General features: G+C 41.0%; 1 protein-coding gene across 1 annotated transcript; it reads right to left on the bottom strand.

Annotated features, from left to right (window-relative positions):
• Nucleotides 1–2,978: 2,978 nt before the first annotated feature.
• On the bottom strand, nt 2,979–11,068 carry RERGL (RERG like). Its single transcript, XM_017824012.1, has 5 exons — nt 10,962–11,068; nt 10,800–10,856; nt 8,386–8,459; nt 6,281–6,429; nt 2,979–5,160 (listed from the first exon to the last, which is right to left on the bottom strand). The coding sequence occupies exons 1-5, from the start codon at nt 11,011–11,013 to the stop codon at nt 4,878–4,880; spliced, it is 615 nt and encodes a 204-aa protein (XP_017679501.1). The 5' UTR covers nt 11,014–11,068; the 3' UTR covers nt 2,979–4,877.
• Between the last annotated feature and the right edge of the window lie 2,407 nt (nt 11,069–13,475).

Below are 13,475 nucleotides of genomic sequence, written 5' to 3'. Positions count from 1 at the left end.
ACAAACAAACAACCAAAACAAAACAAAAACCACAAAGTCGACCACAACCAAAAACCTGTGTGAAGCCTATTTAAAAAGTTACGTCTATTAAAAACAAAATTTTCACTAGATACCAAAATGCCTGTCGTTTTAAGGTCAGACCTTTCAATTTCTGCTTCCTTTGTATTTATTTCAAGCAGTAAAATGCATTATGTTATTTGGATATGATGCCATTTTGCTGCTGATTATGAACAGAGGGGACAGTAGTGTTTAGATCACTTGGCTGAAGCCCCGTGGTAACAGCTCTGTTCACTTGTCCTGCTTGTGGTACGTATTTCTTTGTACTGTTAGATGCCTCCTTGGAAAAACTCTGGATGTTTTACAGAGTTCAACTGTAATTAAGTGCATATCTGAAGATTAGCCAGTCTTAAAAAAATGAATGTAGCAGTAAAGGGCTCAAGTCGTGTCAAATAGATAGGGCTAAACGTGGATATTAATAATATAACCAGAGGGACTCAATTTACTTTTGAAGCAATTAAAAGATGACAGAAATTTACAGTCTGTTTCTGGAAAAGAGTAATGTCTGTTTAAAAATAACTTTCTACCCAGAATAGTCTGCCTGTGTCACATAATATCAATTGTGGGAGGGAAAGAAAAAAACCAAACCAACACAACAGAACACTTTGGCATTTACAGCACGGCTTCTTTATGGAAAAATCAAAGTTTTAAAACAATACAAGTTGACAGTTAGGTGCTCAGGTGCACTTTTAGGCATGTAAACAAAGGCTTTGCTTTTCAAACTTGCTGAACAGCACATCAAAATTTAGCTTCTCCTTGTTTTTATTCCCCATGGGCAGGTTAAGGCTATTAAGAGGCCTGTGTTCCTATGGACAGGAGGTGGAGGGTTCATTTTTAATATACAGTGTAATATTGCCCTGGATTATCCAGTAGTTTGGTAATCTGTCTCTTTTTATTATTATTATTATTTTTATTTAGGGTATTTCTTGCTTCAGAGTGGATAGGCAGGGATTCTTTTCCAGCTTATTAATCAGAACTGGAGTTTGCTCCTCTATCCATAAGCAAAGTATGAAAATTTCACTAACCTAAAGCAGCTGCTCCAACAGGCATCCTGATGGAAAATTAACATATTCTTGGATATTTATTGCACTTTAGCTTTGCTTTGAGTGATATTCATGTTCCTCTTCTTTACAGTGTACCCTCTGAAAATACCACTGAATGATTTGGGTCTGGTTGTCAGTGAAAACACCAGAACTATTTGAGCCATCATCACAACATTCACCCCTCTGTCTTGCCTCAGAGATGGACAGAATGCCAGGATCAGATATCTTCAAGTATCTGCTGGTGCTCCCTCTTCAAAGCAGTGTAGTCAGATAGAAAGGAAAGCAATAAGACAGCCCCCACATGACTCACAAGGTTTTTCCACTTCTATGTTCTCCCTTCCATCACTTCAGAATTCAGCTTTTAGCAATGGGCTAAAAAAACTATGGTAGTTACTTTTGTCTTCAGAGGACAGCACAGCATCAAAACTTCTGATCCACCTTTTTTATTGTTATCCTGATTTAAATATATTAGAAAGAAACAGCTTGGTTGGTCTACTCAATACTGCACTTAACTCTTCCTTTTTTTCAGGAGTATCATGCTTTAAGCTTTTCTGTGATGTTTTCCCCTCTGCCCTGTTGGGAATGTGACTATAGTGGGATTTAAAAAAAAAGAGTTTAATGCATAGACATAATGGCAGGAAAAGAAGGCGAGGTGGTGATAGTCTTGACTGTTTATTTCAAAACTACAGTGAGAAATAGCTTCAAAAACCCCTGAAACCTCTCTGAGAGACAGCATTTGGGAGCCAGGGGCTATTACCTTCATACTTCAGTGGAATCTCCTTGCTTTTATGTCACTGTTTCTGAAGTAAAAACAAGTTGAAGGCAGGAAGAAAGCATCAATTCCGAGTGCCTTTCTGAGGCAAAATTTTACTGAAACTAGAAAGTTCATATAAGCAAGGACTTCCAGGCATGACAACAAGAAATTTTTAACTCTTGTATGGCAATTTCAAAATCTTTTGGTGAGAAAGGATGGGGTTGTAAGCTGAAGCAATGTGTGGCAACACAAATAGCTGCCTTTCCACACTCTTCAATGAGTTTGATATGCTCTAGGTGATGTCACTGTCAGGGGTGAGCATCACTTACATCATTTACTGTGTGATGCAAGCAGGGTTCTTGCTGATTTTTTGTTTGCAATGTGGCTGCACCAGTTAACATATTACCTTCAGTATTAAAACTGCAAGAGCACTTAGTAAAATATGTATATATATATATATATATATCAGTCTTTATTGGACTTTTAAGTATTTTCTAAAGGCCTTCGCTTTTAAAAAATACTAATAAAATAGATTTAGAATGGGAGAATGCTTTAAAACTTGGCTCTCTTGCTCATCTGCACTTACCAGCAATAAAAGACAAGTGAAATCCTGATGCTAAGAACATCAAATTTTGTGTATAGTGGGTGTTTTGGTACGCTCAAGCCTAAATGCATCCTGTGTTTCAGCTGGTTTCCAGGTGAGCACAGCCTATCAGAAGACAGCTACTCTCTGTTCCAACACTCACCCCATCTAGACAAAAAGAGAAGTAAGGTTATGTGGTATGCTACAGGTTCCACCTGTCTGGAAGTCCAAATTCCCATTAGTATGAGCAAAACTAATTAGCTTCTCTGTAGCTGTCTTGACTGATTCTTGAAGGATAAAGAATGTTTTTAAAAGGTTCTCTCTCTACTCTTCATTGCATAAAGGTACCTGAAGGCTTCTTCACTGTGTTCAGGAATCACAACCAGAGGTTCACCATTATGCCAAGTGTCTGATTCCCAGATTTACTTTCTCTAATTTGAATTCCAGATCTGCATGGTGCTTCCATTTTACAGCAGTCAAAACAAAAGTCTGTACCTTTATATAGAAGTAAAGGCGGGGGAAAAAAAAGCACATCAGTACATCCATCTTATATCCAGTTTATTTAGTACCGGAGCAGTAAATACAAATAAGAGTTCTCAAATCTGGCAATGCCAGAACTGGTGAGGTACAGCTACAACAGTCTATTAGTCATTCTGGAATCCCGTGTGTGCTGGAAAGCTGAAGGGTGTACATGAGTAGTCTTCAAGTTCAGTTTCATAGATATGGACAATACAGTTAAATACACTGCTCCTGATACTTCAGAGCAGCATCTGTATAAAAATAAAGCAACCCTGTGCCTGCCAACTGAGAATTGGCAGGCACAAATATTCCAATATTTGTATTTGTAGTCTTATAACAAGTGAAATAAACAGTATCTTTTCCTTAAAAAAAGGACATGATCTTTTGTCAAAACTTATTAAAACAAACTTCAGTATTATTTTACAACAGTAATGTTAAGATTATATACCTTTCTTATGCCATTTTATGGGGGTGAACACTCAAAAATCAGAGTAATCTTACTCGTTTTAATGCAGGTAAAATTTCAGAGCAGAGGTAGGCTTCAACTTAGCAACTTTCAAAGACTGAATCCTAGCTGTCCCCTGGAATGGGCAGAAGGCAGTAATTCACCTTCAGATCACTTCTCTTCATAATTTCTGCATGAGCACAGCACTTTCAAACACGCTGGGCTAAGCCCTTATTTAGTTGTCTACAGTAAGAGCTCTGAATGTCAACTGACAACACATTTGGACCCATCTGATGTTTAATATCCACATCTGAAAAGTGTAGCTAACATAGTGCTTAGTGGCATTTCAATACCACAGTGATGACTAGTTGTAAAGACATCAGTCCTTAGGAAAAACACTCTATGTGAGCACAGGTCTTACCAGCAGGCTGACCTTTAAATCCAGGCAGACATCCTAAAGAACTCGTGCTCTTTACCAGTCCACGTGCTTTCCAAGCTTCTGCTCCCATCTAAAACTGAATAGCCACATCCACCTTACAGGTACTGAAATTTTGTTAAAGCTCACAAAAACTGTGCTGTGAAAGGGATCAGCCCTGGCCTTATGCTGTCCCTGGCTGTAAAATTATTTCATTAAATAACCACCTTGCCAAAACAGTCCAATGTTCACTGACTAACATTTCACTAACATTTCAGTTCCCACACTTTCCAACCTTCTCTACATTCTTTCATCACTCATAAAAAAAAAAAAAGATACTGAAACAGGAGACAATACTGCTTTATATATCTGCTTTCCTACTTTTGGTGCCTCTGCAAGGCAGCTTTGCAGGTAAATAACTTTTGTAGATGGTGACCAAGCATTTAATTCATAAGACTTTCAGTAGGTGTTAGGCACACAAGGCTCTAAGCCGTCCTTCCTTCAGTGAAATACAAACACATTATCATATGCAGCTACAGCATTTTGCTTTTCTTCAGTGCGAATGCTCTTGCACAAAAAATTCAACTGCTTCTCAGAATTCTGAAGTAAGATTTTGGTCAGCAAGGCTGAGTTTATCGGAAATTATGGAACACTTAAGGACATGGTTCAGTGGTGGATTTGGCAGTGTCAGGTTAATGTTTGGACTCAACGATGTTTCCCAAATAAGTGATTCTGTGGAATAACTGTTTGTACTTCAGTTGCACCTAGAAGCTCTACCCAAGACCATGTTGGTGTTGAATAAATACAGAATCAAACTCTCCTCTGGAGCAGCTTATGGTTTAAGTGGCACAGCCCTAAACACATGTAAATCTGGAGTAGGACTTGAAATAGAAGGTCAGTCTTCTAGGTCTAGACCATTCACTTGACCATACTATCTCCCACCTTTGGCCTCTACTGTCTTACTCCTCCAGATACCAACCTTTGGAGGAAATTCACTGAATCCCAAGAGCTGCCTCTGCTCCATTATTTCAGCTTGTTCCTACTTCAAGACTAACCATCTTTTACACAGATTTCCTTCTCTTTCCAAACATATTGTTGATTAACTTGGCCATTGACTTTGATCCACTTGGTCGTCTCTTTTCCTTCACTTTGAAATTTGAAGTGATATTCCTCAGGACTTTCGTGAACATTGCCACAACTTCCTGACAATGTTCTGCTGCGGACAGTTCACAGAATTGGCACTTGTTATCCATTGCCAGCTTCTGTCCTTCATCCCAGCCAACTTCCCTCATGTGGCATAAATCCTGTTTATTACCAACCAAAAATACAGACGACTCGACCATTCTGAAATCAAAAAGGTTCCAATTAGAGAAAAGCTGTATCACAATACTGTGCTGTATGCTGTGCTATATTCAGTGTGTATGAGAAGTCTGTATATTCAAAATAATAGGCATTGCAAAGAAAAATAAATCCAAAAGAACCAACCAGCACCCCAAGTCTGCCAGAGTTCTGGTTTTCCCTTTGCCACAGTCAAATGTCAAAGGATTTTCCAGACCAGTTATTCTCTATCAGTACGTTTTCATTTTGGTTCCTCTACTCAATGAATTAATGTATTTTTAATCCACTGCTGTTTTCATCCTCTATACTGCTGAGTATATTGTCAGCACCTGGACTTCACAAAGAAGCAAGCTGATCATTATCCCCATTTGCAGGTAACAGAATAGAGTCCAAGAGATAAACCAAGTGTCAGTGGCATAACTCAGAAGAAAACACAGGAAACCTAATTCCAAGCTCTGCTAAATTTTTTCCTTTCAGAGAAAATTAAGAAAGTTCAGCAGTAAAATAGAGAGGAAAGTGGTTTGGTTTTTTACTCTTCTCCAGATATAAGAAAGGGATTTCATTCTCATTTGTTTAGAAAGCACCTCAGCTGACAGATGCAGGAGTACACACCACCACACGTACTCAGACTTGCAATTTGGGTGGTTATTCTTGAAAGTAGTTTGTTTCTTACCATGTGGTTACCCGTGTGTACAAATAATGTCGGTGTCACTGCTAAAGGCAGTTTAGGAGACATTCATGGTATTAGACTTCTATATGTTGGGAAATGCTTCCTTCAACCCCCACACAGGTGCATCTCCATCAGTAATCAAGTGGGAGAGTAAAAGCACAGACTGACTGCCAGCTTTATAGCCATGCAAATCACAGCAGAGAGATTTATGGCAATTATTTAAATAGCAATTTTGTAAGAAAGAAAAACAAAAGTCCTGATGTACTTGGCATAGGATACAGTGAAATAGATTGCAATTTGCCACACATTTTACCTCCAGGTACCTTGTTGTTGGCATTGCATTATGTCACTTGGATGCTGCTGGATTTTAATTGCTACTAGGATGCCTACAGCTCACAGAAACGTTCTCGGCTCTTTATTATGTTTGCTGAGGGGAAAAAAAATAATGCCACTTACTTTTTACAAACTCCTATGTGAGACTCTCGGATCCTGTACAGCAATGCTTTTGCAAATGCAAACGATGCTCTGTCACTGATGTCATAAACAATGATAAATCCATCAGCCCAGTGGAGCTCGTCTGTGAGGGAGAGTTTCCCCTGCTGTGGCTGAAAGAAGTTCAAATTCACATGCAAAAAGAATGTTACTGTTGTCACATCAGAGCATTTTCTTTGTCACTGTGAATGTGAGAATGTTGTATCTTTTATTGCAAAGGATATTTAATAGGCCTAGGTATTGTTATCAAATTCAGGTGAATACTGCTCCAAAAGCCTAATATATAACCATCAGTAAAGACAGCACTTTGGATTACCAACAAATTATGAAAAATCTATGCTTTTTTTAAACAGTAAAATTGCATACCCTGTACAACCACTACTTATGCTGAATATTCTGCAGGGTTACATGTGAAAGAAACATACAGGAGCCATTGATATTTGTGCATTTTGTGGTTATAGCTCTGGTTTACGTGTTTCTAATACTGTGACTACACTAAGCTTAATGACTTTCTTTGGTTTCTTCATTTGCTTTGTTTCTTCATTTGCTTTGTTTCTTCATTTGCTTTGTTTCTTCATTGAATTGTTCAAGTCTGAAACACTACCCAGAGGATAAATTTGTAGAGACAGCTAGAAAAAAATCTCCCATCAATCTGCAGTTGAGTTTAAAACAAACTAGTGACAAAAGCTGCTCTAATGACAATGGGGTTATACCAATCCTTGAGTCCCTTCACCACAAGAAACTGTCCCACTTCTGATTTCCAGAAAGCAACAGCTGCAAACTGTCCTATTAAGCAAAGGAATGTAATTTCAAAACTATTTTAAATTAGCTTATCCCCATAGATGATTTGGCTGCAGCTAGCAAAACCATGTGATCCAAAATAGATGAAATACCAGAAGCTGATCAGGAAAAAAATAAAGATTAAAAATTGACTTTTGCTCTGTGGAAAACCCACCTTGAATAGTAAACTGAGGACTGTTAAAGTTGGTCCCTTGCTAGTTTAGTACTTTGCTACTTGCAATGTATATTCTCCAGTGACATCCCAACCTGGTTGCCTTGATTGGCTCAGTCTTAGGGCAGCTCTGTAGCACCATTAACATCTGAACTGGGAAGGCTGTAACTTAGTGAGGGATGGTAACTGAAAAGTGGCAGTGAAAGGGGATGCATGAGAAAGATGAAACGAGTTTCCAGAACTGTCTGAAGACTTCAGCATCTTTAATACAACAGGTTTTTTTAGTGCTGTGGGGACTGTGCAGCACATTTAGGGGTGGGAATGGTGATGTGTGTGTGTGTCACAGCTGTTTCTCAGATGGATGAAGGGACGGTGAGCTTTGTACAACAGGTATCCAGCTACTAGAGGAAAACCTCAGAGAGCAGGAAGATTTCAGGAAGCAGAAACAAAAATGGCACCACTTCCTTCCCCATTCTGGTCTCCTCTTGGGACCTGCTTTTCTTCCCCATCTCTCATGGGATACAGGACCTCCAAAACCCATCTAGTCCTGTCAGAGAAAAGCAATACTGCCTCTGCCTGTTACCTACTCCTGTGCAGGCACTAAGAAGTTGGGAAGAAAGCAGCAAACAGCTAAAGTTAGGCCTTGTTCTTCAGTAAAAACTAGTACAAGACAGCTCAGAGTACGCTAGCAAGAGGAGCAGTAATGTCTACTTTGACCATTTCTAAAGACATTTAGTAAACTGCTTGCTTTATAAATTATAAGCTATATAAAATTTCATCCATTTACAGTATTTGAGAAAACTGCATGTAACCCAATAACTTATCTCTGTATCTACCTAAGTAAGGCAAAAGTGGTAAAAGTTATTTCTGTTAGCAATACTCCAAAATGAAAAGGCATTTACGAAAAATCTAAACAATGAAGGGCTTCTTCCCTGAAATTGGAAAGTACTCAGCAGGTCTGAGCCACAGCAACTATAAAATTTCAGTCTTTAAAAGAAAAACAGCAAGGAAAAATTCCAACAGCAGACAAGAAGTTTGTAACCCCTCAACCCTTTTTACCATATACACAGACAGAATGAAGAACAGCCTTTCTTTGCCCCCTCCCACCAATTCTTACCTGTGAACAAGGGTCATAAATTTCCAGGTGTATCTGCCTCCCATCCAGGCACAAGTGTTTAGTGTAGATGCATTCTAAAAGGTAGACAGTATCCAAAGAAAATCAGTGTTAGTGACTTGGGATGACAGTGAAAAGAAAAGGCAGCAATGCTGACATTGGATAATACTGAGGATTACATAAGTACTCTTTGATTTGGTTGGTTTTTAAAGGGGTTTTGTCTGCGATTTGTTTCTTTTGCAGGTGAGGAGGGGGTTTGGCTTTGTTGGGGTTTTCAGGGTTAGAGGAGTTTTTTTGTTTGATTTTTTTTTATTTTATTTTGTTGGTGTGGGGTTTTTTGCAGTGTTGTTGACCAGCTGTTTGCTTTTTCTTTTTTTGAACACACATTAGAAAGAAACATATTTCATTTTGCAACAACCAGCCCCTTGGGCAGACCAACACCACTTCAGTTTGGTGCTCCCATCAAAGTTTTGGTGCAATGAATACTTTCAGACCATAGTTTTCCTCTTCTAAAATGGAGGGATGCTCAGAATCAGCTAAATGTTCTTGATCACTCAGCTTGATACTAAGGCTCAGGATTATGCAAGTAGTCAGCCAGACTATCTGTAGTTCTGGTTCTGCACAAAAGCCATTATTGAGCAATACTGTTTATTTACCATGACATCTGGTGCTTTAAGAGTTCTCATACAAGGCAGCATTAGACCTACAGTATTTACAGGATCATGTCCTTAGGATCTAGTCCAAAAATATTTCTGTAGTGTCAGTTCTCAGATTTAGGACTCTCCACCAGCAACACTGGGAACACTATTGCAGACAGACCATCACTATTCTTTTCACCAGCAGCCTGTTCTAAGCAAGTGTGACCAGATTGTGTTCATTGTGTTAGTTATCAACAGGTTTTCTGCAGTATAACTTCTCAGTTTCTGAACTAGAGAGACATGAACTGGTATTTGCCCTACAGAAAATCCACTTAAAACTGTATAATGAGGGGTAGGTCTATAATCTCTGGAACTCAGCATCTTCAGCTCAGGACCAGGTTAATCTTAAGCATTCTCCATGCCTATCATAAGAGTTCATCTGATGATGAACTATCAGTCCCAAGCATCTCAGAAAATAAAATCTGCAGCCCTTAATTTGTTTAATTATGGTTTTTTCCATAATTAAACAAAATTTTAGTTAATGTTTTGACTCCACTAACAGTGGCACGATCTTTACCACCCCTATTCCCACTTCCCTCCCCCTTCCTCCTTTCTAGAAATAGTGCTGAACGTACCTTCCAACAAACATTTGTTAACAAATGAAAATGTTCTGACACTTGCAGTACTGGAGGCTCAGAACAGGGAAACCTGTTTTTAGTTGCAGGTGGCTTGGCACACACATGGAGCACAGAGAGCACTATTCAACTTCCATGTGACAGCTCAGACCTAGATCAGCCAGCTAGGACACAAACTATCTTTTCAGTCTGTATTGTAACAAGTATTGGTAGAGCATATATATACAACTGTAACTCTCCCTTCATAATAAATTAATTTTGATATATTTAACGCAATTCAGTTTAGCACTTCTAATTTCTTTTTTATCTATGGATCACTGGAAGCTACTCTGATCCCCACGAAAAAAAAATGTGGAAAGACTCCTTCACTTCAGCAGGGAAAGTGAGGCAGATAGCAATCTCTCTGACATCTTAAGTTTTGGGACTTCTCATGCCCATCAGCTGGGGTGGCAGCACACTTCCGAAGTTGTTTGTGCATCAGTTAAACAGTATTTCTACCCGGCATGTGAAAGTTCGAGTCCTGCTTTGCCACTTCCCAAGACCTTAGAAGTGTCTTAAGGATCAGCGTATCAGTTCTGGCACGAATGTGACCTTCTGTCCTCTGTCCAGCGAGACTTTCCACAAAGCAATCCAACCAGCGCATTCCTGCTTCGCTGGGGGTTTCGCGTTATGCTTTGATTCACCACCAGTGCCCGATAAACAATCCGTTCCACCTCTCCTCTGGAGCCGAAGAGCAGATATTCAATAGAACAGGTTTGGGGGTGGGTTTGTTGTTTGGGGTTTTTTTACCTAGTCTGTCTCTTTTCTTCCCCTCCTCTCTGACTGAGCTGACTGTAACCCACCCTCACTTCCCACTCGCAGTCCGGTTATCCTCCCTTCCCCTATTCGGGGCGATCCCTGCACAGACAACCCGCTCGTCCTTCTCCCTCCTCAGAGCTTACGCTTAGCCAGGACCTCCCGCTGATAACCGAGCGGAAACTTAAATCTCCCCGAAAAGTTCTGCGAAACCGCGCTTTTACCCGATTTCCCGATCAAACACGTGCTCGAAGCGCCGCGTCTTGCGCTCCCCGGGGGAACCCCGAGCGGATCCCCCCCGGATCCCCCTCCCAACCCTCCTTCCCTCCCTCCGTCCCGCGGCGCTCACCGGCGTTGGACGCGTATTCCCCGATGAACCGCCGGGTCAGGAACCGCACGGTCAGCGCTAAGGGAGGGAAGCACACGCCACGTTTAGCGGGATCGCGCCGCCCCCGTGCACCAAACCCGAGGTACGGCCAAGGCCGGGGGCTCCCTGGGTTTCCCCCCTTACCCGACTTGCCGGCCCCGCTCCCGCCCAGCACGGCCACCTTCACCTCGGCCATGCCGCCGCCACGCCGCGCCCGCCGGCGCCGCGGCTTTAAAGTGCCTGCGGCGACACCGCCCCGCATCCCGCCCAGCATCCCACCTCCTGCCCGCTCCCCCGCCCCGCCGGCGACGAGGAAGCCACAGCTCTCTGCGGGAGGGAGGTGTTTTTCAGCTTCTCCGAGAAGCGCCTTCCTCCTCCTCCTCAAGTCCCAACAGCTCGTCCCCCGCCGCGCAAATTTTCCTCCAGGTCGCCTTCCTGCCGACCTTCCCAGGCAGGCTGGCGGGTCCCTCGCCTCCTTCTCCTCCTCCTCCCCTCAGTGCGGTTAGGAACTGGAGGGAAAAGAGGAAAGAAAGGCGGGGAAACTAAAAAAGAAAAAGGAAAGAGAAAAGGAGAAGACGTTCTCCAGCTGCGGGCGTTGTTTGTTTATTTTGGTTTGCAGGCTGTCACTGTTTTGTACCAGGAGTGTGAAAGTGAACAAGCCGAAGGGATTGGTTTTTAATTTTAAGTGCTTTCTGGGGTAACTTGCTAAAAATAAGTGTTCTGAGCTTGTCTGGTGTTTCAAAACTCATCACTCACTAAACCTCTGATCTTGCAAAAACTTCTGCGGGCCTGCCTTTTTTATGCCTATGATTGTTTTTGTTGAATTTAAATTTAAGTTCTGTGTTGTGTGCTGTTCAGCTGAGGCATATAACGTGCCTGGGAAACAAGAAAATATAACGTGGAAGGTGAGGTAGAGAAGGATAACCCTGCCAGAAAGACACCCTGAGTCTACTGCGCCTCTTTGTTTTGAGGCTCCTAAAGATCCTTCTAATGGCTATTTATTTCTGAAAGTGCATAAAATACTTGTGTGCAAAGGTTTAGTTAGTCCACTGGTGAACAACAGATTGCTTTAAAATCCTTGTTACACTTGAATACTTACTGTGTTCATGATTATTTTACTTTGTTTATATAACTTGAATATATTTATTTATTCTGATATTTTTACCCTGTTCTGATGGAACTGTTGTGCATGGTATAAATCATTCAATAAAGCACTGCTTCAGTTTGCTTGCTAGGAGGTATTACAGGTACAACAGATTTACATGAGCTCAAGAAAATAGATAGACAAGGTATTGGTTACAGCTTGAAGGAAATGCTTAGTGGAGGAAAACATATGTAAGAATAAACAGGCAGATGCAGTTTGACTCCAAAGTCCCTGACTGAAAAGTTGCTAATGGCTGGAGGTGTGAGCAGGGGATACCTCTAGTTTGCTTTATCTGTTTTTTTTTTAATAGAATCATAGAATGGTTTGTATTGAAAGGGACCTTAAAGATCATCTTGTTCCATTCCCCTGCCATAGATCAGGTTGCCAGCCCCACCCAGCCTGGCCTTGAACACTTCCAGGGATGGGGCATCCACGGGAACCTGTCCCAGTGCCTCACCACCCCCACAGTAAACATTTTTTTCCTAATATCTAATCTAAACCTACTGTTTTTCTGTTTGAAGCCATTCCTCCTTGTCCTGTTCTGCTATTGCTCGCTCACAAGACAGAAGTTAATATCTAAAAGAACTTTAGTCTGACCTTTGGCTATTTTAACATTTGTTTTTGAAATAGCAGGATGCTGAGATCACTAGGCTGGAGTCAATTTGGTGTAACTGGCACGATTTAGTATTTTGCTATTTCATATACGTTGAAACCACTGCAAGAGGAAAGTCTAAACCTGCTTATCCATGTGCGTGCGCTATCAAGGATGCGGCTTTTTTGCAGATGATTTAAATAAATGGTTCTGAAGTTTCTTTTAAGAAGTGTGAGGTTGCAACGCAGATGTCTCACAGCTCAGGAATGTTCTTTATTTCCTGTTGAAGTATGTGCAGTTTATGACTATGCCATGGAAAGGCTGATTAAGGCAGTTGTAATGGCCCATGGTGCAGGAAAACAGAGGATAACTCGTCTGAAGTGGGCTCAAGATGCACTCCTCAGGATGGCTTTTTCTTCTCCCTGGTTTGTTTTTACTGTTTGTTCCTTTATGGCAATCTTGGCTTGTTGTAGTCCTCCCTGGCACTCACTCTTGCCCCTGTGGCACAGTGGGCCAGCACAGCTCTTCATGTAGGTGTGTTAGCAAACAGAAAGTTTTATTTGGGATGCAAATTGTCCAAACTCTTTATTTCATACCCTCTGCATAGGGAAAAATAGAATCCAGCTCTCCTGTTCCCACTGCATGGACTTAACCACATGAGCACTTCCCTCACCTGGACAGCAGATGTGATAACCAAATTGGGGTATTGCACATGTTAAAGAATATACTGCCTGGCACTTTTATTTCTTTTAGTTGTGCAAAGAAGTTTATTAAGGAGACTGAGATGGTTTGTTGTATGTATTCAGTATGCATATAACTTGAAGCATTAGAGAAATTAAGTTTTAATTTAAAATTAAACAATGTGAATGTTTCTTTTCTGAAAGAGTGTCTTTCTCCCTCCCTTCCCAGAACTAAATGGAAC

This window comes from Lepidothrix coronata, unplaced genomic scaffold (genome assembly GCF_001604755.1).
Source record: "Lepidothrix coronata isolate B3197 unplaced genomic scaffold, Lepidothrix_coronata-1.0 Scaffold107, whole genome shotgun sequence".
NCBI lineage: Eukaryota > Metazoa > Chordata > Aves > Passeriformes > Pipridae > Lepidothrix > Lepidothrix coronata.
The sequence above is the reverse complement of the archived record's forward strand: the minus strand, read 5'-3'. Positions and strand labels throughout refer to the sequence as shown.

What these genes read in the sequence shown, in the direction of transcription:
- RERGL (XM_017824012.1), bottom strand. Translation starts at nt 11,013, where the DNA reads ATGGCCGAGGTGAAGGTGGCCGTGCTGGGCGGGAGCGGGGCCGGCAAG. An exon ending in GAGCGGGGCCGGCAAGTCGG is followed by an intron (nt 10,857 to 10,961) that starts GTAAGGGGGGAA and finishes TCCCTCCCTTAG; the next exon opens with CGCTGACCGTGCGGTTCCTG. An exon ending in CACATAGGAGTTTGTAAAAA is followed by an intron (nt 5,161 to 6,280) that starts GTAAGTGGCATT and finishes TTTTGATTTCAG; the next exon opens with AATGGTCGAGTCGTCTGTAT.